Raw genomic sequence first — 26,770 nt, forward strand, 5'->3', positions numbered from 1 at the left:
ACCATCAAGGTAATGGAGAGATCTCGCTCTGTCTATCCATCCCTCTCTCCCCCCTCCATCTGTCTCTCCCTCCATCCGTCTCGCCCACCATCCCTCTCTCTTTCCGTCTATCCCTCTCTTCCTCCATCCCTTTCGGCCTCCATCCATCCCTCCCATCCCTCCATCCCTTCCTCTCTCAATCCATCCGTGCCTCCTACATCCCTCCCTCCTTTTCACCTTCCATCCCTACCCTCATTCCTTTCTCCCTCTAACCATCCCTGCCTACCTTTCTCCGTCCCTGAATAGAAATGTTGTGGAAAGAGAGATGGACAGGGTTTTAACAGGGTAGTAATGAGAGTTTACCTAAAGGATAGTTGTAGAGTGGTGGCTGTTTTAACAGGGTAGTAGGGTTGTATTGAGAGTTTACCTAAAGGATAGTTGTAGAGTGGTGGCTGTTTTAACAGGGTAGTAGGGTTGTATTGAAAGTTTACCTAAAGGATAGTTGTAGAGTGGTGGCTGTTTTAACAGGGTAGTAGGGTTGTAATGAGAGTTTACCTAATGTAATGAATACTCGGACAGAGTGGTAAGATCCAATCGCAGAATAGCGATGCTTTATTCGAGTACAGACAAGGGAATAGCTTAATCGTAGTCGGGCGGGCTGTGGTCAAAACCGGGCCAGGCAGAGACAGGCAGAGGTACCAAGGGAGCGGGCGTAGTCGTAGTCGAGGGCACAGGCACAGGGTCAGAGTACGGTAATCACTGGGATAAACAAGCAGAGGATTAAGCAATGTCCGCCTTCATCACCCATACGCACTCCTGAGGTCTAGTTTACTGTAGATGGAGGCCTGCCCCACCTGCTCGAGGGCTGCTGGAATCAAAGGAAGAGGGTAACGATTTTTAATGGTAATATCATTCAAACCTCGATAGTCTATACAAGGACGCAGTCCGCCATCCTTTCTTAACAAAGAAAAACTGGATGCGGCGGGAGACGTAGATGGGCGAATGGCCCCTTGCTGTAGTGCCTCATCAATATACTTGCTCATAGATTCGTTCCAGCTGTGACAAAGGGTAGATTCTTCCGCGAGGAGGGTAGCCCCGGGATAGCAGATCAATTGCACAGTCCCAGGCCCGATGCGGTGGTAACACGGTAGCCCTCTCCTTGGAGAACACCTGCGCGTAATCCTGGTACTCTGTAGGAACAACAGTAGACACTGCACCCTGCGCATCCTCCACAGTAGACGTTTTGCAAGGTAAATTGAGGCATCTCTGCCTACATACCTCACTCCAAGCCGTGATATCGCCAGATCTCCAGGAGATGACCGGATCATGGGTAACGAGCCAGGGGTGGCCGAGGACTAGCGGCTCCCCGTGGAGCGGAGATGACGAACAGAATGATGTTCTCATGGTGCAGGGAGCCCACTTGTAACTTTATTTCCTCGGTACGTGCGTAATGAACCCAGTGCCCATGGGCTCACCGTCTAGCGCGTGACTCGCAGGGGATGTTGAATTGGGATAAGTTGAACTCCCAATTCCTCAGCGAGACCCACATCCATAAAACTGGCAGCCGCCCGGAATCAATAAGACCTTCCAATCTGCGCACTCTCTCTCCAACAGATAAGGTAACTGGCACATACATTTGTTTAGATGTGATGTTGAAAACGTGAGTCTCACTCACCGGTTTGGCAGTTCCGAGGCGATATTCTGGGGTACGGTTTGGTCGTACCGGACATTGCCGAATGAAATGACCCGACTGACCACAATACAGGCATAGTCCGTCTTGCCGACGTTGTTGTCTCACCGAACCCTGTAGGGGTGACCGTCCCAGTTGCATAGGTTCCTCCTCAGATTCTCTCTGATGATTGCGTAGGACCAGTGACCGAGGGCTCCCAGACTGTGGATACCTTGTGTTGCACTATCAGATTATCAATAGAGATGGCGATGTTGATAAACTCATGTAGCGCAGTGATATCTCCCCGACAAGCCAACTCAGTCTGTACTTCTTTGCGCAGCCCTCTTCGGAAAACGGTGAGCAAAGCAGTCTCGCTCCATCCGCTACCGGCTGCTATAGTACGGAACTCTAAAGCGTAGTCGGCTACTGTGCGACGGCCCTGCTGAAGTTCGCATAGTTGGTCTCCCACGCTACGCCCAGATACTGGGTGGTCGAACACCTCTTGAAACAGTCTCTTAAACTGAACTTCGCATTCAACTTTCGGGGACCTCAGCTGCCCAAAGCGCAGTAGCCCAATCCAGTGCTCACCCGTTAGCAAGAGAAATCATGGAAATCCAACCCTGCTACGGTCATCCGGAAAACATAGTACGATTATACGACATATACATGGGACGTCTGGGTAGAAACCCTGACATTTGCCAGGTTCCCCGTCAGTTCCTTGTCGGTAGAGAAATCGGAGGTGCATGACGAGGGACTGACCGTGCTCGGGGGTGGTGCCTTCAGCCGCACCAGCGTTGAGTAGCTGCAGGAGTTCATCCATCCGTTTCTCCTGTATCTCCCATCGCCTGTAATTCCGCTGGATCCATGGTAAAGGCGAGGTATTCTGTAATGAATACTCGGACAGAGTGTAAGATCCAATCGCAGAATAGCGATGCTTTATTCGAGATACAGACAAGGGAATAGCTTTATCGTAGTCGAGGCGGGCTGTGGTCAAAACCGGCCAGGCAGAGACAGGCAGAGGTACCAAGGAGCGGGCGTAGTCGTAGTCGAGGGCACAGGCACAGGGTCAGAGTACGGTAATCACTGGGATAAACAAGCAGAGGAATAAGCAATTTGGGGAGTCAAACAACAAGGCACAGGTCGGATACACGGGTAATCAAAAACAACAAACTCTCTCTCTCTCTCTCGGAACAAAACGCTTAGCAAGTCACAATGGAACAATACCTCGCACCGACTGAGCTTCTGAGCACACCTTATATCCTACACTAATTACTGACAGGTGTGCTCAGAACTCAGGTGAACCAGATCGAGTCTGATGACTCCCCCTCTCTGTAGATCGGGGAAGTGTCAGACTCTGTCTAGGCCCAGCCAACCCCCGATCCCTTACACCTAAAGGATAGTTGTAGAGCAGTGGCGGTCAGTGCTGTTTAAGATGAGGGAGGACGATTTTCTTTCATGAGCATGGCCTTATTTCTATTACAGCATATTGGATGACTCATTCATATTCCATTCACCCAGTTCAATTTACAGCGATAGGTTTACGCTACTACATGATACTCGAAGTTTCCCTATACCCATCACTAGCCTATGAGTGAAAGTTTAAACGCTGGTGCAAACAGGTCGAGAGATTTGAGGTGACAGACAGTCACATTCAATACCGCCTTGCACACCCTTGCCTGCATCTATCTGATATAGGGTGTAATCAATAGTCCAACAGTTGCAAATCGAGAGTTTCAATTTGACAAATTCAGGTATGTTTATCCTCGTTTTGTTCCATTTGCTTCCGTTTAAGAAACGTTTTTCAACAGAATCGGCAGAATGAATACACCCTGATCACGCGAGAACAGAGTTCACTCATAACAGCCACATTGTATCTTCCTTCCCTTTGCTTGTGGACTTCAATGCACAACAAACCAGCTGAATGTGACCAGGTGAAAAAACCTTTCCAAGCCAAACCTCTACAAACAGTCTACATCGTTGTCACCATATTAGCTAAAGTAACGTCATAGTCAGCATAGATAATATAACTAACGCGTTAGCAAACCCGCTACAATCATGCAGTAACGTTAGTGTACAATCAGTAAGCAGTTACACCGGCGGGGCCCGGTGGCAATACATTTGTAATACCAAAAGCTTACCTTGACTTGGAAGAGTTCCAGTGTTGTGTTGGAAAGTCATAGCAAGCTAGATAACATAGCATCCCTCTGTTTGAGCAGGGTGTTTCAGTAAGCTAAACTAGCTAGCTGCATTTGCTAGCTAAGTAAGTGAATCTGCAAGTGAAAAAAAATAACGAAATCTTTCTCTCTCTATTTATCTCTTGCTTCTCTGTCACGATCGTCTAAGGAAGCGGACCAAAGCGCAGCGTTTATGAATGAACATGTTGACTTTATTAAATAAAGCAACCACAAAACAACAAAACAAAATGACGATACGTGAAGTCCAAAAGTGACAATGACTGAACAGGAACAAAAACCCACAAACACAAGGTGAAAACAGACAGTATAAATATGGCTCCCAATCAGAGACAACGAGCCAACAGCTGCCACTCGTTACCTCTGATTGGGAGTCACTCAACCAAACAAAGAAATACAACCCATAGAACCACCCAACCAAACAAAACACCACGAAACGAACACACCCTGGCTCAACACACAAAGTCCCGGAGCCAGAGCGTGACAGTACCCCCTCTAAAGGCGCGGACTGCGACCGCACCTCAATAAGGCTAAACAAGGGAGGGCTGGGTGGGCATACCTCCTCGGCGGTGGTTCTGGCTCCGGCCCTGATCCCCACCTCCTCTCTTCAACCCCCAAAGTACCCCTGGTCCTGTCTAGCCCCGCTGGTCGGAGCGGACTGACGACACGCGCCCCTGGCTTGGTGCGTGTAGGAGGAACGAGCTGGACCAGGCTGACGATTCGCATCCCTGGTTTGGTGCGAGTAGCAGGAACGGGCTGGACCAGGCTGACGACGCGCACCACTGACCTGGTGCGGGGAGCAGGACTGAGCCGGACCGGGCTGACGACGCGCACCACTGACCTGGTGCGGGGAGCTTGGATGGGCCGGACTGGGCTGGCGACGCGCACCACAGACTTGAGTGCGGAGAGCAGAAAACGGGCCGGACAGGGCTGGCGACGCGCACCACAGACTTGGCCCAGCGGAGAGCAGGAACGGGCAGAGCCGGGCTGACGAGACGCACCACAGACTTGGACGGGGGAGCAGGAATGGGCCGGACGGGCTGGCGGACGCCGCACCCCCCGACCTGGTGCGGGGAGCAGGAACGGGCAGAGCCGGGCTGACGGGACGCACCACAGACTTGATGCGGGAGCAGGAATGGGCCGGACTGGGCTGGCAGCGCACCGCAGGTTCGATGCGGGGAGCAGGAATAGACCGAACCGTACTGGGGACACACACCACTGGCTCTACACCGGGCTCTGGAACGGGCCGGACCGGACTGGCAACACACGCCAGTACCTCTCGCCGTGCCTCCACACCTTCCATCCCTCTTCTATCAGTGGCCCCCCGTAACCGGCGGCCTTCTCCGGCAACCCACTGGACCGCTCTATCGCGGCCTCCTGCTGGTCCGCCGTCGTGAGCCCCCCTAAAAATTTTTCGGGCGTCTCTCCTACCCGTGGACCACTTCTCCATATCCCTCGCCAGTTTCTCGCCCTTCTGCCATAACGTCAACCGCCCTTGTCTTCCTCCTCGGCCCGACCCAGTCCAGGAGGCGAAGGAGATCTGTGAGGGATCTCCCTGGCGATGGCTCCTGAACACACTGCTTGGTCCCATCTTGGTGGGTTTTTCTGTCACGATCGTCTAAGGAAGCGGACCAAAGCGCAGCGTTTGTAGCGAACATGTTGACTTTATTAAATAAAGCAACCACAAAACAACAAAACAAAATGACGATACGTGAAGTCCAAAAGTGACAATGACTGAACAGGAACAAAAACCCACAAACACAAGGTGAAAACAGACAGTATAAATATGGCTCCCAATCAGAGACAACGAGCCAACAGCTGCCACTCGGTACCTCTGATTGGGAGTCACTCAACCAAACAAAGAAATACAACCCATAGAACCACCCAACCAAACAAAACACCACGAAAACGAACACACCCTGGCTCAACACACAAAGTCCCGGAGCCAGAGCGTGACATTCTCCTTCATTTTGGAATAAATTAATTTGTTCAAACTGTTCAACTATTGTCTTTCTCTCTTTTTGAGTTAATTACTCATCACATTTTATACACTGCAGTGCTAGCTAGCTGTAGCTTATGCTTTCAGTACTAGTTTAATTATCTGATCCTTTGACTGGGTGGACAACATGTCAGTTCATGCTGCAAGAGCTCTGATAGGCTGGAGGACATCCTCCGGAAGTTGTCATAATTACTGTGTAAGTCTATGGAAGGGGGTGAGAATCATGAGCCTCCTAGGTTTTGTATTGAAACCAATGTACCCAGAGGAGGACAGAAGCTAGCTGTCCTCCGGCTACACCATGGTGCTACCCTACAGAGTGCTGTGGAGGCTACTGTAGACCTTCTTTGCAAAATAGTGTGTTTTAATCAGTTATTTGTTGACGTGATTATATTTAGTATAGTTTTAACTAAAAAGGATAACTTTTTTTTATGTTTTATGATATTCACTGAGGAGGATGGTCCTCCCCTTCCTCCTCTGAGGAGCCTCCACTGTTGTAGAGTGGTGGCTGTTTTAACAGGGTAGTAGGGTTGTAAGAGAGTGGAGGTCTTTAAGAGGAGTAGCAGTGCTGAGAGGAGTCGATGCAGTCAGTAAGCGCTTCCCAAGTGGCACCCTATTCCCTACATAGTGCACTACTTTTGACCAGAGCCTTTTGGGTGCCATTTGGGATGAAGACAGTTCAGACCGGGGTCTGTGTGAACACTCAACGCAGCGCCGTGAAACAGAATCTAATTGATTCCTACATCTCCATGGACACCAGCTCCCTGTTTAGATCAGTCATGCTGTGGAATTCTCTCCATCAGTATTCCGAGGAGAATGCCCAATTAGAGGAGTTGAGTAATGCCTCCAGGAGACTCTGGCCAATCACAGTTAAGTAATACCTTTAGGTGGAAGAGATACACAGGCTGCATGCAGGACTGGTTAAAGACTTAAAGGAAGAGAGAGAGGGAGGGAGAGATGGGGAGAGAGAGACTAGCAGAGATACACAGGCTGAATGCAGGACTGGTTAAAGACTTAAAGGGAGAGGGGGAGGAGAGATGGGGAGAGACTAGAGAGATACACAGGCTGAATGCAGGACTGGTTAAATACTTAAAGGGAGAGAGGGGGAGGGAGAGATGGGGAGAGAGACTAGCAGAGATACACAGGCTGATGCAGGACTGGTTAAAGACTTAAAGGGAGAGAGGGGGAGGGAGAGATGGGGGAGAGAGACTAGCAGAGATACACACAGGCTGAATGCAGGACTGGTTAAAGACTTAAAGGGAGAGAGGGGGGGAGGGAGAGATGGGGAGAGAGACTAGCAGAGATACACAGGCTGAATGCAGGACTGGTTAAAGACTTAAAGGGAGAGAGGGGGAGGGGAGAGATGGGGGAGGAGAGACTAGCAGAGATACACAGGCTGAATGCAGGACTAGTTAAAGACTTAAAGGGAGAGAGGGGGAGGGGGAGAGATGGGGGAGAGAGACTAGCAGAGATACACAGGCTGAATGCAGGACTGGTTAAATACTTAAAGGGAGAGAGGGGGGAGGGAGAGATGGGGGAGAGAGACTAGCAGAGATACACAGGCTGAATGCAGGACTGGTTAAATACTTAAAGGGAGAAAGGGGGAGGGAGAGATGGGGAAGAGAGACTAGCAGAGATACACAGGCTGGATGCAGGACTGGTTAGACTTAAAGGAAGAGAGAGGGGAGGGAGAGATGGGGGAGAGAGACTAGCAGAGATACACAGGCTGAATGCAGGACTGGTTAAAGACTTAAAGGGAGAGAGGGGGAGGGAGAGATGGGGGAGAGAGACTAGCAGAGATACACAGGCTGAATGCACTGCTGGTTAAAGACTTAAAGGGAGAGAGGGGGGAGAGAGACTAGCAGAGATACACAGGCTGAATGCAGGACTGGTTAAAGACTTAAAGGGAGAAAGGGGGAGGGAGAGATGGGGAAGAGAGACTAGCAGAGATACACAGGCTGAATGCAGGACTGGTTAAAGACTTAAAGGGAGAGAGGGGGAGGGAGGGATGGGGGAGAGACTAGCAGAGATACACAGGCTGAATGCAGGACTGGTTAAAGACTTAAAGGGAGAGAGGGGGAGGGAGAGATGGGGGAGAGAGACTAGCAGAGATACACAGGCTGAATGCAGGACTGGTTAAAGACTTCAAGGAGAGAGGGGGAGGGAGAGATGGGGGGAGATGGGGGAGAGAGACTAGCAGAGATACACAGGCTGCATGCAGGACTGGTTAAAGACTTAAAGGGAGAGAGAGGGGGGAAGGAGAGATGGGGGAGAGACTAGCAGAGATACACAGGCTGAATGCAGGACTGGTTAAAGACTTAAAGGGAGAGAGGGGGAGGGAGAGATGGGGAGAGAGACTATCAGAGATACACAGGCTAGAATGCAGGACTGGTTAAAGACTTAAAGGGAGAGAGGGGAGGGAGAGATGGGGAGAGGGACTAGCAGAGATACACAGGCTGAATTCACTGCTGGTTAAAGACTCTAAAGGGAGAGAGGGGGAGGGAGAGATGGGGAGAGAGACTAGCAGAGATACAGGCTGAATGCAGGACTGGTTAAAGACTTAAAGGGAGAGAGGGGGGAGGGAGAGATGGGAGAGAGACTAGCAGAGATACACAGGCTGAATGCAGGACTGGTTAAAGACTTAAAGGGAGAGAGGGGGAGGGAGAGATGGGGAAGAGAGACTAGCAGAGATACACAGGCTGAATATGCAGGACTGGTTAAAGACTTAAAGGGAGAGAGGGGGGGAGGGAGAGATGGGGGGAGAGAGACTAGCAGAGATACACAGGCTGAATGCAGGACTGGTTAAAGACTTAAAGGGAGAGAGGGGGAGGGAGAGATGGGGGAGAGGGACTAGCAGAGATACACAGGCTGAATTCACTGCTGGTTAAAGACTTAAAGGGAGAGAGGGGGGAGGGAGAGATGGGGGAGAGAGACTAGCAGAGATACACAGGCTGAATGCAGGACTGGTTAAAGACTTAAAGGGAGAGAGGGGGAGGGAGAGATGGGGAGAGAGACTAGCATGAGATACACAGGCTGAATGCAGGACTGGTTTAAAGACTTAAAGGGAGAGAGGGGGGAGGGAGAGATGGGGGAGAGAGACTAGCAGAGATACACAGGCTGAATGCAGGACTGGTTAAAGACTTAAAGGGAGAGAGGGGGGAGGGAGAGATGGGGGAGAGAGACTAGCAGAGATACACAGGCTGAATGCAGGACTAGTTAAAGACTTAAAGGGAGAGAGGGGAGGGAGAGATGGGGGAGAGAGACTAGCAGAGATACACAGGCTGAATGCAGGACTGGTTAAAGACTTCAAGGAGAGAGGGGGGAGGGAGAGATGGGGGAGATGGGGGGAGAGAGACTAGCAGAGATAACAGGCTGCATGCAGGACTGGTTAAAGACTTAAAGGGAGAGAGGGGAGGAGAGATGGGGGGAGAGACTAGCAGAGATACACAGGCTGAATGCAGGACTGGTTAAAGACTTAAAGGGAGAGAGGGGGAGGGAGAGATGGGGAGAGAGACTATCAGAGATACACAGGCTGAATGCAGGACTGGTTAAAGACTTAAAGGGAGAGAGGGGGAGGGAGAGATGGGGGGGAGAGGGACTAGCAGAGATACACAGGCTGAATTCACTGCTGGTTAAAGACTTAAAGGGAGAGAGGGGGAGGGAGAGATGGGGGAGAGAGACTAGCAGAGATACACAGGCTGAATGCAGGACTGGTTAAAGACTTAAAGGGAGAGAGGGGAGGGAGAGATGGGAGAGAGACTAGCAGAGATACACAGGCTGAATGCAGGACTGGTTAAAGACTTAAAGGGAGAGAGGGGGGAGGGAGAGATGGGGAAGAGAGACTAGCAGAGATACACAGGCTGAATGCAGGACTGGTTAAAGACTTAAAGGGAGAGAGGGGGGAGGGAGAGATGGGGGAGAGAGACTAGCAGAGATACACAGGCTGAATGCAGGACTGGTTAAAGACTTTATGCCTGCAGTAATAAGGCAAAGAGAGATGGAGAGGGGGCAGGAGGGCGGTGGAGAGGGGGCAGGAGGGAGGTGGAGAGGGGGCAGGAGGGAGGTGGAGAGGGGGGCAGGAGGGCGGTGGAGAGGGGGGCAGGAGGGAGGTGGAGAGGGGGGCAGGAGGGTGGTGGAGAGGGGGCAGGAGGGAGGTGGAGAGGGGGCAGGAGGGTGGTGGAGAGGGGGCAGGAGGGAGGTGGAGAGGGGGCAGGAGGGAGGTGGAGAGGGGGCAGGAGGGACGTGGAGAGGGGTACAGGAGGGAGGTGGAGAGGGGGGCAGGAGGGAGGTGGAGAGGGGTACAGGAGGAGGTGGAGAGGGGTACAGGAGGGTGGTGGAGAGGGGGGCAGGATGGAGGTGGAGAGGGGGGCAGGAGGGAGGTGGAGAGAGGGGGGCAGGAGGGAGGTGGAGAGGAGGGAGGTGGAGAGGGGGTACAGGAGGGAGGTGGAGAGGGGGCAGGAGGGAGGTGGAGAGGAGGGAGGTGGAGAGGGGTACAGGAGGGAGGTGAGAGGGGGCAGGATGGAGGTGGGAGAGGGTACAGGAGGGAGGTAGAGAGAGGGGAGGGGGATGTAGAGAGAGGGGAGGGGGAGGTAGAGAGAGAGAGAGGAGAGGAGGGGGGTAGAGAGAGGGGATGACAGAGAGGGGGAGGAAGGAAATTGATAGGGCGGTAGAGAGGGATAGAGAGAGGGAAAGAGACAGAAAAAGAAATGGAACAAAAAGGATTGGAATTCTGAAGAGGAAACATTTGTATGGTGTTAAATGTAGTGCCGAAAAGCAAAACCATTAAATGATTTATCCGGTGTTGGTGAAATTATAATATGATACACCTATTCGTGTATGTGACAAAAAATGTTTTGTTGTGCATGTTATTGTTGGTGTTGTATGGACCAGTTCTTGGAGTTGGTGTTGTATGGACTAGCTCTTGGAGTTGGTGTTGTATGGACTAGCTCTTGGAGTTGGTGTTGTATGGACTAGCTCTTGGAGTTGGTGTTGTATGGACTAGCTCTTGGAGTTAGTGTTGTATGGACTAGCTCTTGGAGTTAGTGTTGTATGGACTAGCTCTTGGAGTTAGTGTTGTATGGACCAGCTCTTGGAGTTAGTGTTGTATGGACCAGCTCTTGGAGTTAGTGTTGTATGGACAAGCTCTTGGAGTTAGTGTTGTATGGACTAGCTCTTGGAGTTAGTGTTGTATGGACCAGCTCTTAGAGTTAGTGTTGTATGGACCAGCTCTTGGAGTTAGTGTTGTATGGACCAGCTCTTGGAGTTAGTGTTGTATGGACTAGCACTTGGAGTTGGTGTTGTGTTGGATACGTCTTTGATGGTTTCTCTGCCATTCTTCCCCATCAACACCAACAGTATCTACAGAGTGAATCTGGGCTGTGCCTTTTCTGCCGAGGCAGCAGAGCTACAGAGCTTAGTCCCAAATGGCACTGTATGCCCTAAGTAGGACACTACTTTTGATCAGAAGTAGTTTGCTATAGGTAATAGGATGTCATTTGGGACACAGAGCCACAGCACTTAGGATCATTTACTCTGAGCAGCTTTGGCTCATTGACTCAACCCACTGTTTTCAGACTATATCCGCCTGATGATGATATGCCATAATGCATCAGTGACTGGATTATATCTGAACATTACTTCCTTGTTCCAGAGCACATGGAGGATGACCTGTGAACTCATAAACTCCAGTGAGGTGGAGAGTGTGTGTGTGTGTGGACGTGTTTAACTATACTTGTGGGAACCAGAAGTCCACACAAGAATAGTAAACAAACTAAAATTTGACCAACTGAGGACATTTTGTTAGTCCCAACAAGGTCAAATGCTATTTCTAGGGGGTTTAGGGTTAAGTTTAGAATTAGTGTTAGTGTTAGAATTAGGTTTAGGAGCTAGGGATAGTTGTAGGGTTAGGGTTAGGAGCTCGGATTAGGGTTAGGGTTAGGGTTAAGGTTAGGTTTTGGGGTTAAGGTTAGGGATAGAGTTAGGGAAAATAGGATTTTGAATGGGATGTAATTTTGTGTCTCCACAAGGTTAGTTGTACAAAACTCTGTGTGTGTGTGTGTGCTCATGAACTCATAAACTCTAGTGGGGTGGAGTGTGTGGGGGTGGTATATGTATATGTGGCAGAGGTGGCAGGGCTTGAAGCAATTATCCTCTGTCTTAATGCAACACTACACAGTACATAGTTATTAGGCCTACTGCTGCCAGCCTGGATAAGCATACATAGTTATTACCTCTTCCACACAGTCTTCCACACTCTCTGGTCTGAAGATGTGAAAAGTACATGAACTCTGTACGTGTTTTATCTGGTCTGCGTGTACCCGAATTGGATTGGTAACCTCACTCCTCAGATTGAAATGCCTTGAATTGCTAGCTTTTTTGGTGGTGTAGCTGGTAAAGATGTTGTCAAGAGGGCTGTCACGTGTGTTTGCGAGACAGAGGACCTGAGATGAAGTTGCGGATTTGTGAGGGAGGAAGATGTATTGTTAAGTAAGCAGTTTGACAACTGTTACATAAGCAAACATGCTTATTATCTCTCCCACACAGTCTCCTATATTTACATTTACATTTACATCATTTAGCAGACGCTCTTATCCAGAGCAACTTACAAATTACAGTCTGGTCGGAAGGCTGAAAAGTACATGAACTCGGTGAATGTGGTGAATGAAAGCTTACCCAAGTAAACTTCAGCTCAGCTTTAACAAAAAGGGTAATCAGGTGCTCAACTGAGGGGACAATTCCGAAACATTGTCCTTACTCCAGGACACTTCAACAGGTGACTATCCCAGAAAAGAAAAAGGAACACTGTCTGCATATACAGAATCTTTGTTTTACGGGACTGACAAGCAGGCTAAATTTACTGACTCTGTCAGCATATACAGTATCTTTGTTTTACGGGACAGACAAGCAGGCTAAATGTACTGACTCTGTCAGCATATACAGTATCTTTGTTTTATGGGACTGACAAGCAGGCTAAATGTACTGACTCTGTCAGCATATACAGTATCTTTGTTTTACGGGACAGACAAGCAGGCTAAATGTACTGACTCTGTCAGCATATACAGTATCTTTGTTTTACGGGACAGACAAGCAGGCTAAATGTACTGACACTGACTGTTCTCTTTCTGGTCTCTGACTCAGTACGCTTTCCTTCTTTCTTTCTTTCTCTCTCTTCTCCATAGCAATATTTCCACGCTGGAGGAAACGGTCTGAAGAAGACGTTCCTTGAGAAAAGCCCTGACCTCAAGTCCCTCAAATACGCTCTGAGCCTTTACACACAGCCTACTGATGCCTTGATCAAGAAGTATATATGCACCCAAACCTCTCAAGGTAAGGACACTGAGCTAGTAGATATGCACCCAAACCTCTCAATGTAAGGACACTGAGCTAGTAGATATGCACCCAAACCTCTCAAGTTAAGGACACTGAGCTAGTAGATATGCACCCAAACCTCTCAATGTAAGGACACTGAGCTAGTAGATATGCACCCAACCCTCTCAAGTTAAGGACACTGAGCTAGTAGATATGCACCCAACCCTCTCAAGTTAAGGACACTGAGCTAGCAGATATGCACCCAAACCTCTCAAGGTAAGGACACTGGGCTAGTAGATATGCACCCAACCCTCTCAAGTTAAGGACACTGAGCTAGTAGATATGCACCCAAACCTCTCAAGTTAAGGACACTGAGCTAGTAGATATGCACCCAACCCTCTCAAGTTAAGGACACTGAGCTAGCAGATATGCACCCAAACCTCTCAAGGTAAGGACACTGAGCTAGTAGATATGCACCCAACCCTCTCAAGTTAAGGACACTGAGCTAGTAGATATGTACCCAACCCTCTCAAGTTAAGGACACTGAGCTAGTAGATATGCACCCAAACCTCTCAAGTTAAGGACACTTCCCCCAGTATATACACCCTAACCACTCAAGGGAAGAACACACTTCATCTGTGTCACCAAATGTCTCTGAAAGTCCACAAATGTCCTCTCTAGAGGTTAGGGTTAGAGTTCAGGGTTGGGGTCAATTCCATTTCAGTCAATTCAGGAATAAATAACAATTCAAAAATTTTTCTCATAGAGAAGCATTGAGGGAAATAGGAATTAGAATTTCAGTTAACTTCCTCAATTGACCCTAACCCTGTTCACAGGAGGCTGGTGAGGGGAGGACAGCTCATATTAATGTCTGGAATGGAATGGTATCAAACACATGAAAACCATGTGTTTGATGAGTTGGATACCATTCAATTTATTCCGTTACAGCCATTACTATGAGCCCGTCCTCCCCAATTAAAGTGCCACCAACATCCTGTGACCCTGTGATAGTTCTCCTTGCTTCTCTTACAGTGGGCTACAGTGTTTTTCCATGTCAGCTTGGTTTCTCTCCAGTTTACCGTGTGAGATGGTTATTGCAGTAATTGCATTTTTCCATCATCCACTGTCTTCTTCAATCCCTTTCTCTTTCTATTTTACTGTTGCCTCTTTCTCTCTCTCTCTCTCTCTCTCTCTCTCTCTCTCTCTCTCTCTCTCTCTCTCTCTCTCTCTCTCTCTCTCTCTCTCTCTCTCTCTCTCTTTCTCTCTCTGGCGCGCTCTCTCTCTCTCTCTCTCTCTCTCTCTCTCTCTCGCTTCTCTTTTTGCTCTCTTTCCCTCTCTGTCATTCTCTGTCGCTTTCTCTAACTCTATGTCACTCTATCTCTCTCTTGCTGTCTCTCTATCTGTCCCAGTTCCATGCTGTGTTTAACTGTGTCTCTGTGGAAGTGTAGGTTTTCTGTTTTCATGACAGAGTAGAGCTACCTGATGGTCTATCTAGGGGGATGGGACCTCAGTGTGGCTTAGTCCAGCAGAGCAGAGCAGTGGAGCTGCACGCCTTTCTATTTCCTCAGTACTCAGCCTAGCATGACACTGGTCCTCTACAGGCTGGAGAGGAGAGGAGAGGAGAAGAAGGGTGAGGAGGAGAGGAGAGCAGGAGATAGGTGGAGAGGAGAGGAGGGGAGTGGAGGGGGAGAGAGGATAGGGGTGGAGAGGAGAGGGACAGCAGCCTCTGCAGACCTACTCTCTGAAAATCTGTGGTGTTTACATGTCTATTCTGTTGGTTAGCTTTAGGGCAACTAGGGGTTGTGAGAGAAACTCTGGAAGAAAGAAAAAATATTGTGCCACTTGGTTCATAGAATCCGTTAGACTAGCAGAGGGGAGGATGGCTAGTTTATCAGCCTGCTAGGTTGTTAGTGGGTTTTAATATTGCAGATAGATTGTAGGTTCTATCAATGTAATTGTTTGCATCATTTCTAATCCCCCTTATTTTATTGTTTTATTCTACACTTCTTTCCGGCTATCCTACCATCCCTAACCTGATTGGAGTAAACTAACAGACAACAATAATTCTACTGCTACAGCTATTTTCACTCACATCTACAGTACCTGTAGTTAAATAATAAATAATTATATACTTCTTTCCACAAGTGCTGGATTTTTCACCCACAGCGGCCAATCCACCATTCATTCTGATCTTAACTCTCTGATGTCCACAGATCAAACCATCTTTCCCAGTATAACACCATTTTGATATTTCCTTTAGCAGTACATCCCTCCATTTTACTGATGTCTTCAAGGGTCCTCAACCTCCTATTTGTAACATTTCTACTGATATTGTACTAAAAATAAATACTTTTCCCAAGAGTATAATGATATTTCCCATTGACTGATAGTGGTTTTTCAGATCCCCTAACAAAACAGTTTGCAGGTCCATCTGAACCCGGATATTATGACATAACAACCATTCCTGGTCCTGACTCCAAATGCGAGCCACCGATGGACAGTACCAGAAAATATGTTATATTAATTATGTTTCCTCATGGCAGAGTCTGCAGAAGGCTAACTGTTCAATGCCCCATATATTGAGCATTGTTTTTGTAGCAAGTATTTTATATAGTAGCTTAAATTGAAATGAACCGATTGATGAGTCAATTGTTGTTTTATATGTCAGTTCATAGACCTGATGCCAAGGTATTGGGACATCAAAACACTGTTCCCAACTGACTTGAATTTGATATGGTTGTTAGTGTTGATTTCCCCAGGTCCAGGTCTTAATTGTGTTGTAGTAATGTTTCTCGTCCCCTCTCCTACACACACACACACATTTCCCCTGTTCCAGGTCTTAATTGTATTGACGTGATATCCCCCTCCTTAATCAGGATCCATTCATCAGCTCTCTCTCTCTCTCTCTCTCTCTCTCTCTCTCTCTCTCTCTCTCTCTCTCTCTCTCTCTCTCTCTCTCTCTCTCTCTCTCTCTCTCTCTCTCTCTCTCTCTCTCTCTCTCTCTCTCTCTCTCTCTCTCTCTCTCTCTCTCTCTCTCTCTCTCTCTCTCTGTCTGTCTGTCTGTCTCTCTGCTCTCTGTCTCTCACTCTCTTTCGCTCTCTTTCTTTCTCTCGCTCTCTCTCCCGCTCTCACCTCTCTCTGTTAATGACACAACAGACACACAAACAACAGTACACATCTGTCTGTGTTACTACCCCCACGTCTGGCTGTTCTGTCTGTGTTACTACCCCCATCCGGCTGTTGTGTCTGTTACTACCCCCCTGTCTGGCTGTTGTGTCTGTGTTACTACCCCCCATATAGATGTTGTGTCTGTGTTATTACCCCCCGTCTGGCTGTTGTGTCTCATGTTACTACCCCCCATATAGATGTTGTGTCTGTGTTTACTACCCCCCATATAGATGTTGTGTCTGTGTTACTACCCCCCGTCTGGCTGTTGTGTCTGTGTTACTACCCCCACGTCTGGCTGTTCTCTCTGTGTTACTACCCCCCCGTCTGGCTGTTCTCTCTGTGTTACTACCCCCACGTCTGGCTGTTCTCTCTGTGTTACTACCCCCACGTCTGGCTGTTCTCTCTGTGTTACTACTCCCACGTCTGGCTGTTCTCTCTGTGTTACTACCCCCCATGTCTGGCTGTTCTCTCTGTGTTACTACCCCAACGTCTGGCTGTTCTCTCTGTGTTACTACCCCCACGTCTGGCTATTCTCTCTGTGTTACTACCCCCCACGTCTGGCTGTTCTCTCTGTGTTACTACCCCCCACGTCTGGCTATTCTCTCTGTGTTACTAACCCCCACGTCTGGCTATTCTCTCTGTGTTACTACCCCCCACGTCTGGCTGTTCTCTCTGTGTTACTACCCCCACGTCTGGCTGTTCTCTCTGTGTTACTACCCCCCACGTCTGGCTATTCTCTCTGTGTTACTACCCCCACGTCTGGCTGTTCTGTCTGTGTCCATGTTTCTGTCTCTCTGTCTGTCTTTCTCTCTCTCTTACCCCATCTTTCTCCTCCTCCTCCTCTCTCTTGTTCATCTTTATCTCTCTCTTTCTCTCTCTCTCTCTCTCTTACCCCCCTCTCCTCATCCCTATTTCTCTCTCCCTCCCTCTCTTTCTCTATTATCCCCACTCTCTTCCTTTCTCTCTCCTGGGTCTGTCATTGAGTGCACCTCCATATTTAATGTTTGTTTGTTTGTTTGTTCTCTGCTCCAGAGAGGGTAGTGGTCCTAAATGTTTGGAGTCTCTGTGTAGGCCAGCACTTTGCGTTACCATTCTGTGTGTGTGTGTGTGCCTGTGTCTGTTTGTGTGTGTGTGTGTGTATGTGCGTGCGTGCGTGCATGTGTTCCATTCTGTTCTGTTCTTTTACTCAGAGCTTAATGCATTTATCTACGGCTCCATATGTTGTTTTGTTTTCTCTGTAGCTTGTTTTTCTTATGTCATTGGTTTCCAGAGAACCCTACTTCTCAGTGACACAGGAGGAAGTGGAGTGAGTCATTCACTTCTTGTTGCAGTTTATGTTTCAGTCACTACACACAGGGGTCTCTTCTCTACCTTTCTGGATCAGTGTGTGTGTAACCTTATTTGAGATGCAGTGTTTCTGTCTTTTTTACTTTCTGTCTCTCCTTTTCTCTCATTCTGTCTCTCCTCTCTCTCTCTCTCTCTCTCTCTCTCTCTCTCTCTCTCTCTCTCTCTCTCTCTCTCTCCTCTGACTCTGTTACAACATGTGGTTGTAATGACTTGCAGGTCCGTGCAGGTGACGATTCTCTCTCACTCTCTCTTTCTCTCCCTCTCTCTCTTTCTCTCCTTCTCTCTCACTCCTCCTCTCTCTCACTCTCTTCCTCTCTCCCTCTCTCTTCCCCGCTCTCTCCCTCTCTCTCACTCCTCCTTTCTCCTCCTCTCTCTCTCTGACGGTAGTGTTATATGGTGGTCTCCAGGTGAAGATTCTCGCTGTGCTCTCTCTCCTCCTCCTCTCTCTCTCACTCTCCTCCTCCTCATCTCTCTCCTTCTCTCTCCTCTCTCTCTCTCTCTCTCTCTCTCTGACGGTAGTGTTGTGTTGTTGGTCTGCAGGTCAGTCTACAGACAGCTCCGTGGGGGAGGTGTCCATGCAGGTGGATCTCATCTCTCACCCTGGCACTGGAGAGCACAAAGTCAACGTGAAGGGTGAGACACACACACACACACACACACACACACAAGCACTCGCACATCCCATTCCTGTACATACAAACACACACACACGCACACACACAGAGGAAGAAAGCAGAAACTGTGAAACAATTAAACCTGACTTTACAGCAACGATTTATCATTCTTAGTCAAATCTATTCACACCTGTAATGTTCAAAGAGGAACCACTGGGAGGAACATGGATAGTTGGATTGTAGTTGATGTATTCTAATGGTAAAGCTGTGGTCATTATCAGATAGATTGCTGCTACACTGCGTCCTACTGTCTGTTGGAGACTTCTATAGAGAATAATAACCACCATAGCATAAAAACACATTTCTGAAGGTATCATTAAAACCCTATTTTACAGAACACTAGTCAGACAGAGACAGAGACCAGTGGTTAAAACCCTATTTTACAGAACACTAGTTAGACAGAGACAGTGGCTGTGTTACATAGGCAGCCCAATTCTGATATTTTTTCCACTAACTGGTCTTTTGACCAATCACATCAGATCTTTTCACATCAGATATTTTTCAGAGCTGATCTAATTGGTCAAAAGATAAATTAGTGGAAAAAATATCTGAATTGGGCTGCCTGTGTAAATGCAGCCGGAGTGACTCACACTCAATGACCAGTGGTTTAAGAACACGTGTTTTATTTAAAAGTAAATGGACCAGTGGTTTTAGAACAAGTAATTATTTAAGTTTACATAGTGGATGGATGGATGGATGGATGTGTGCATGGATGGATGATTTGATTGACTGATTGACTGATCGATTGATTGATTGATTGATTGATTGACTGATTGATTGATTGATCGATTGATGTATTAATTAATTAATTGATTGGTTGATTGATTGATTGACTGTGATTGATTGGCTGATTGATTGATTGACTGATCGACTGATTGGTTGATCGGACCGATTGACTGATCAACTGGTTGACTGATTGCTTGATTGCTTGATTGATCGACTGATTGATTGATCGACTGATTGATTGACGTGTCTCTGCTGTTCCTTTGCAGTGGTGGGGGTCAACAACCTAAGCTGGCAGACCAATGCCATGTTCCGACCGTTCGTGGAGGTGAATGCGGTCGGACCACACCTCGCCGACAAGAAACGCAAGTTCACCACCAAGACCAAGAACAACAATTGGTCACCAAAATACAACGAAACATTCCAATAGTAAGTCTGGTTTATTGTCTAAAGTTAGTCTGGTTTATTGTCTAAATAAGTCTGGTTTATTGTCTAAAGGTCTGGTTTATTGTCTAAAGTAAGTCTGGTTAATTGTCTGAAGTACAATTAAACAATCTGATAGTAAGTCTGGTTTATTGTCTAAAGTAAGTCTGGTTAATTGTCTGAAGTAAGTCTGGTTAATTGTCTAAAGTACAATTAAACATTCTGATAGTAAGTCTGGTTTATTGTCTAAAGTAAGTATGGTTTATTGTCTAAAGTAAGTATGGTTTATTGTCTGAAGTACAATTAAACATTCTGATAGTAAGTCTGGTTTATTGTCTAAAGCAGATAACATAATCCTGTGTTTTGGCTTCAGTAATGTGTGTCTTGGTTGTACCAGGAGTGTTGCTCCTCAACAAGGAAAGGATTTGCTGTATAGTGGGAATGTAGACACCTGCAGTGACGCTGTCAAAACGTTTGGAAAAGGTTACAAATGAAACTAGAAATACTTTATCAGCATGATAGCAGAAAAGTAATGAGATGATGAAGTGCTTTTTAAAAATTGAGAAAAGAAAGAGACATTTCAATTACTTGAATAGTGAGAATAGAGAGAGGGGGTGAGATAGATCACTCACCCTATCTATGCAGCTGTACCACTGTATGTCTGATACTGAGCCAGCTGCATTTAAAGCACAATGTAGAGCCTGTGTCCAAAAAGGCATCCTATTTCCTATACACTGAGTGTACTAAACATTAGGAACACCTTCCCTAATATTGAGTTCCACCCCCTTTTGCCCACAGAACCGCCTCAATTTGTCGGGCATGGTCTCTGCAAAGGTGTCGGCGTTCCACAGGGATGCTGGCCGATGTTGACTCCAATGCTTCCCACAGTTGTGTCAAGTTGGCTGGATGTCCTTTGGGAGGTGGACCATTCCTGATACACACCGGAAACTATTGAGCGTGAAAAACCCAGCAGCTTTGCAGTTCTTGACACAATCAAACCAGTGCGCCTGGCATCTACTACCATACCCCGTTCAAAGGCACTTAAATATTTTGTCTTGCCCATTGGCACACACACAATCCATGTCTCAATGGCTTAAATATCCTCTTTAATCTGTCTCCTCCCTTACTCTACACTGATTTAATAAGGGATCATAGCTTTCAGCTGGATTCACCTGGTCTGTCTATGTCATGGAAAGAGCAGGTGTTTTTCTGTTTTGTACACTCAGTGTCTAGTGCCCTGGTCAAAAGTAGTGCACTACATGGGGAATAGGGTGCCATTTGGGATGCAGACAGGGTCTATCTATGCAGCTGCATCCAATCCTCTCACTGTGTTTCTGATACTGAGCCAGCTGCATCTGACGCGCAGTCAGAGAGAGACAGAGAGAATGATCCTCCGTACTGCGTACGTAGTCTCTGGTGCTCTGTTAATGCCACCGTCCACCGACGGAGATCAATGTCAACAGGGAACACTGTCTGCATATACATGCACTTCTTGTTTTGTTTTGTTTTATTTGCACCAAAGAAAACAACAATACAGATAAAAATGAAATGTATAAAACGGTGTGCAGGTGTGGTTGGAAGCCCAAGGGCTTATATGATACCTGTCACGCTCTGGCTCCGGGACTGTGTATTTTGAGCCAGGGTGTGTTCATTTGGTTGTGTTTGGTATTGGTTGTGTTGTATTTGGTTGTGTTTCCTTGTTTGGTCGTGTGACTCCCAATCAGTGGTAACGAAGTGTCAGCTGTCGGCTCGTTATCTCTGATTGGGAGCCATATTTAAACTGTCAGTGTTCACCTTAGTGTTGTGGGTTTTTGTTCCTTGTCAGTCATTGTGGACTTCACTTATCGTCGGTTGTTTTCGTGTTACGCTTATATTTAATAAAGCATCATGTTTGTATCACACGCTGCGCCTTGGTCCGCTTCCTGGAACGCATCGATCGTGACAGAAAAAACCCACCATCAAAGGACCAAGCAGCGTGTCCAGGAATCGCAGCCTGGACGTGGGAGCAGCGTCGGAGGGACGAGAGGCACCCCCAATAATTTTTAGGGGGCACAGGGCATGGACGACGGGGCTGACGGAGGCAGAGAAGGGGCGAATTCAAAAGGCCACCAGGTTACGGGGGGCCACTGGTCAAAGTAGGGAAAGGAGGTTTAGAGGCACGGCGAGAGGTACTGGGGTGTGTTACCAGTCCGGTCCGGCCCGTTCCAATTCCCGGAGTAGAGCCAGTGGTGTGTGTCCCCAGTACGGTCCGGCCTGTTACGGCCCCTCGCACCAAATGGACGGTGCGCGTCTCCAGCCCGGTCCGGCCTGTTCCTGCCTCTCGCACAAAGCCTACGGTGTGCGTCGCCAGCCCAGCCCGGCCTATCCCTGCTCCACGCACTCAGCCTATGGGGTGCGTTGCCAGCCCAGCCCGGCCTGTTCCTGCTCCACGCACAAAGCCTACGGGGGTGCGTTGCCAGCCCAGCCCGGCCTGTTCCTGCTCCACGCACAAAGCCTACGGGGTGCGTTGCCAGCCCAGCCCGGCCTGTCCCTGCTCTACGCACAAAGCCTACGGTGTGCGTCGCCAGCCCAGCCCGGCCTGTTCCTGCTCCACGCATCAAAGCCTACGGTGTGCGTCGCCAGCCCAGCCCGGCCTGTCCCTGCTCCACGCACAGAGCCTACGGTGTGCGGGCCGCCAGCCCGACCCGGCCTGTTCCTGCCACTCGCACCAAACCAGGGGTGCGAGTCGCCAGCCTGGTCCAGCCCGTTCCTGCTACTCGCACCAGGCCAAGGGGTGCAGTGCGTCAGCCTGGTCCAGCCTGTTCCTGCCACTCGCACCAAGCCAAGGGTGCGAGTCGTCAGCCGGATTCAGCCTGTTCCTGCCACTCGCACCCAAGCCAAGGGTGCGAGTCGTCAGCTCGATTCAGCCTAGTTCCTGCCACTCGCACCAAGCCAAGGGTGCGAGTCGTCAGCCGGATTCAGCCTGTTCCTGCTACTCGCACCAAGCCAAGGGTGCGAGTCGTCAGTCGGATTCAGCCCATTCCTGCTACTGGCACTCAAGCCAAGGGTGCAGTCGTCAGCCGGATTCAGCCCATTCCTGCTACTCGCACCAAGCCAGGGATGCGAGTCTTCAGCCTGGTGAGGCCTGTTCCGGCCCACGCACCATGCAAAAGGGTGCGTATCGTCTGCCAGGTCCGGTCCATTCCTGCCTCACGCGCCAAGCCAGGGGTGCGCGTCGGCAGTCCTGATCCAGCTAACTGGGTCAGATCGGACTGGGGGCACTACGGGGATTGTAGTAGGGTGGTGGTCAAGCCCGGAGCCGAGCCGGAGCCGCCTCCGCCTCCGAGGAGCAATACCCACCCAGCCCTTCCCTATTTGGGGTGTAGGCGCGGTCGGAGTCCGCGCCTTTAGGGGGGGTACTGTCACGCTCTGGCTCCGGGACTGTGTATTTTGAGCCAGGGTGTGTTCATTTGGTTGTGTTTGGTATTGGTTGTGTTGTATTTGGTTGTGTTTCCTTGTTTGGTCGTGTGACTCCCAATCAGTGGTAACGAGTGTCAGCTGTCGGCTCGTTATCTCTGATTGGGAGCCATATTTAAACTGTCAGTGTTCACCTTAGTGTTGTGGGTTTTTGTTCCTTGTCAGTCATTGTCACTGTGGACTTCACTTATCGTCGGTTGTTTTCGTGTTACGCTTATATTTAATAAAGCATCATGTTTGTATCACACGCTGCGCCTTGGTCCGCTTCCTGGAACGACGATCGTGACAATACCCACACCACAAAAAAACTATATACAATATATAAGGACAAAAATAAAAAAGGTTTGTTAAAAACAGATAACAAAACTCACTAATTATAAATCTATAAATGAATTGATCAGTAATCATGAAAAAAATGTGTGCATGTGAATGTGTGAGAGTTAGTTATGGAGGAAATTACTGAGTAGTTTGGTTCATCAGGCTGACCCCGTCTTCGCTTGAAATTATTGAGGGATGATGATGTTTTGGCAATGTGAAGATAAGAATTCCAGAGTATGGTACCTCTGTATTTGATAGAGAATTGACTATGTGAGGTGCGGCAGTTGGGAGGGTGAAGGTTATCGCAGTGTCTTGTGTTATATAGATGGATTTCAGAATTAGCCTGGAAGAATCCATTGAAGTGTTTAGGTAAACTGTCTGGCAGGTAGGAGTATTTGTAGATGAAAGTGCATAATTGGCGTACATTAATGTCGTAAATAGACAAGATATTGAGTTTTGGTGCAGATGGCTCCAGGTAATTAGAGGAGGTGGCTAGTCTTGCAAATGTCTTTTGTAGGATGAGAAATGTGTGTAGGTAGGAGGCATATGTACTGGCCCAGACAATATTACATTAAATGAGATATGGGTAAATGTAGCTATAGTATAGAGTTAGGAAGCAAGCCTGATGTACCAAACTACTAATCTTTCTGATGATACCAACAGATTTCATCACTTTGCTGCAGACAAATTGAATATGATCTTTCCAGGAGGAAACTCAGAAGAATCTAGTGGATGTGACTTGTTCCATTTCATTCCCACCAATTGAGATTCTGGCTTTTATTTATATTTTTTATATATCTTATTCTTAGTAGTGAATACAATAAAGTTCATTTTTTTTTACATTGAAAGATAATTTGATTTATCTGGAACCATTCAGAAAATTTGGCCATGCCTGAGTTGGCTTCATTAATTAGTGAATAAAAGTTATTGTGTGATAAAATCAAATTGGTAACGTCAGCAAAGAGAATGGGAAGTTCGGTAGAAGAAACAGCAGCAAGGTCATTGGAATAACAAAGGTCCAATTATCGAACCCTGTGGCATGCCTCAGGATATCTTGGCCCTGGTAGATGCACAGCCGTTTGCATAAACAAACTGTTCTCTATCATAAACATAACTATAGCCAATTTTTATGTATAATCATGAAAACCGTAATAATGCAATTTAGAAAGTAATATTTAATGATCAACTGTGTCATACGCTTTGGATAAATCTAAAAAGATGCCAAGAACGTCTTCATTGTTGTTCAGGGCTGTAAAGATTGCATCTACAAGTTGCAAAAGAGCTGTGAAGTAGTTTTTATGAAAACCATATTGGTTTTCTAGGATTTTAGAAAAACATGGTAGTACAGATATTGGCCGATAATTTGTAAGATATCTTGGATCCCCAGATTTATAGAGGGGGATAACTTTGGCAATTTTCTAATCTTTAGGAACAATACCAGTTTGCATAGATTTGGTGAAGATATACAGTACTCAGAGGCTCAGTAAGCCAGGAAGACACTGATTTCACCAAAGAGGTACCAATGTCATCATGACATGCTGCTGATATCTTTAAGTTACCAATGACCTCCATCACCTCCATTACATCAGGAGGATCAAACTAAAGCAGAGAAGGGAAATGTCCCTTAATGTAATCCAAGAGATTTCCATCAGCGTTCTCTATTTTCTTTGACAGAGAGGAACCCACATTCACAAAAAAGTTATTAAATTCACATGAAATAACATCAGGATCACTATAGGTCTTATTTCCAACAATAAATTGAGATGGGATAGTTGTAGATGATTTTTCTTATTCATCAGTTGATGTATGGTTTTCCAAGTTGACTTTATATTATTCAAGGATTCTTAGAATTTGTTAGTAAAATATCTTCCTTCCTGATGCGCTCTCTCTGTGTGTGTGTGTGTGTGTTTGCGTGCATGCGTGCATGCGTACGTGCGCGAGCATGCGTTTGTGTGCTTTTGTTTGAATCTTCAGAAGCCATTAGTAGTCTGTGGATAATTAGGTAGGATCCTAAAGAAAAGGTTGGCTTGGAAATAATGGTCCCTCTGAACACAGACGTTTAACTCTGTTGCAAAACATAATTGAAGTGTCCCTCATTTCAGTCAGTTACAACAATGAACCCTCTCCATTCATAGAGATGTCACCGAGCCAACGTCTCTCACTGACAAATTATATATATTATTATACACATTCTTATACACCCTGCTATGGGACAAAGCCATCTGGCCTCTCGTGAAATGCTCTCAGTTCTCATTGATATTAGCCTTTCTACATAAGGAGAGTGGCGTGTGTGTTTGTGTCTGGTTTCTGTGCGTGTGTGTGGTTTCTGTGTGTGTGTGCTTGTGTTCGTGTTATCTAACCAACCTTTAGCACTGTGGTGTCTGGTCTCTGACTGAATGAGTTCCGTTGTCTAATCAATCATTCAATTAATCAATCAGTCATACAACATGACATGACCTCTCCTTTCTGACTGCAAGTTGTTGTTGTTGTTAATAAATATGTTATTGATGTGATGTTGATGTGGCCTACGGTTGTCTAGCGGTCTAAGCTACTGCCTTTCAGATCACATATACCGCTGCAGCATGGGTTCTTATCCAGCATCTTTCTCTCTATCCTGTTCAATAAACTACTACTGATGTTGATCATGTTGTTGTCTCTCTTCCTCCCCAGTATTCTGAGCAACGAGCACGGTCCAGAGTGTTACGAGCTCCACGTCTCAGTGAAGGACTACTGCTTCGCCAGAGAGGACCGCATCATCGGCATGGCGGTCCTCCAGCTCAGAGAACTGGCCGACCAGGGAGCTGCTGTGCCTGCTACCCCTGGTGAAGAGTATCACCATGGACGGACCGGACTCACCATCATGAGGATACTCTCTCAAAGGACCAACGACGAAGTGGCCAAAGAGTTTTGTCGTCTCAAGACAGACACACGCTCTTCAGAGGAGGTGGCCTCTTAGTATGGAGATGTGATGGAGGGATGGATGGAATGAATGGATGATTGCATGGAAGGGGAGTAGAGGAAGGGGGACAAGGGGAAGGAAGGAAGGAAGATGAAGGCTGACTGAGTTGAGGAGTTATGTTGTGTGTTTTGGTGCATGTGCGTAAAACATCTGTTGGAATGTTCATTTTAAACTACAGTATGTACCAGTGTTTACTTACCGTATGCTCAATATTAAGTACTATATTCTACGAGTTATGTTAACGAGACATGAAATACCTTTTTGTACAACATTTAGATTTGTTCCGATAAAGTGCCAAACCAGAGGGAAAAAAGTATAACAACAACAACAAAACAAAACAACAAAATATAACGGTGATGAATTATGGTGATACTTAGTATGTTTGAAGAAAAATTTGCTTGATTATTTGGTTCAGTGTAAAATCATTCTCTCTCTATAAAACGGTGGCATTTTAATCGTTAAAAATCGTTCATTTGCACCCTTGTTTTGTTACTCGTCCCCTCACACAGCACTTGTTGTGCATGTTTCGTTTACAACCATGTCTCTTCCATCATCTCA

General features: G+C 47.4%; 1 protein-coding gene across 1 annotated transcript; it reads left to right on the forward strand.

The window, feature by feature from the left end:
* LOC123489698 (protein unc-13 homolog B-like) lies at positions 1-26,209 on the forward strand. Its single transcript, XM_045220138.1, has 5 exons — positions 1-9; positions 13,015-13,162; positions 18,200-18,292; positions 19,326-19,485; positions 25,924-26,209. Exons 3-5 carry the CDS (start codon positions 18,235-18,237, stop codon positions 26,207-26,209), a joined length of 504 nt encoding a protein of 167 aa, XP_045076073.1. The 5' UTR covers positions 1-9; positions 13,015-13,162; positions 18,200-18,234.
* The last annotated feature ends 561 nt before the right edge of the window (positions 26,210-26,770 follow it).

Source organism: Coregonus clupeaformis, unplaced genomic scaffold (genome assembly GCF_020615455.1).
Source record: "Coregonus clupeaformis isolate EN_2021a unplaced genomic scaffold, ASM2061545v1 scaf3211, whole genome shotgun sequence".
In the NCBI taxonomy this organism is placed as follows: Eukaryota; Metazoa; Chordata; class Actinopteri; order Salmoniformes; family Salmonidae; genus Coregonus; species Coregonus clupeaformis.

Coding starts and splice junctions, on each gene's coding strand:
- LOC123489698 (XM_045220138.1), top strand. CDS start 18,235: ATGCAGGTGGATCTCATCTCTCACCCTGGCACTGGAGAGCACAAAGTC. Junction 18,293..19,325: donor GCACAAAGTCAACGTGAAGG/GTGAGACACACA, acceptor GTTCCTTTGCAG/TGGTGGGGGTCAACAACCTA. Junction 19,486..25,923: donor TACAACGAAACATTCCAATA/GTAAGTCTGGTT, acceptor CTTCCTCCCCAG/TATTCTGAGCAACGAGCACG.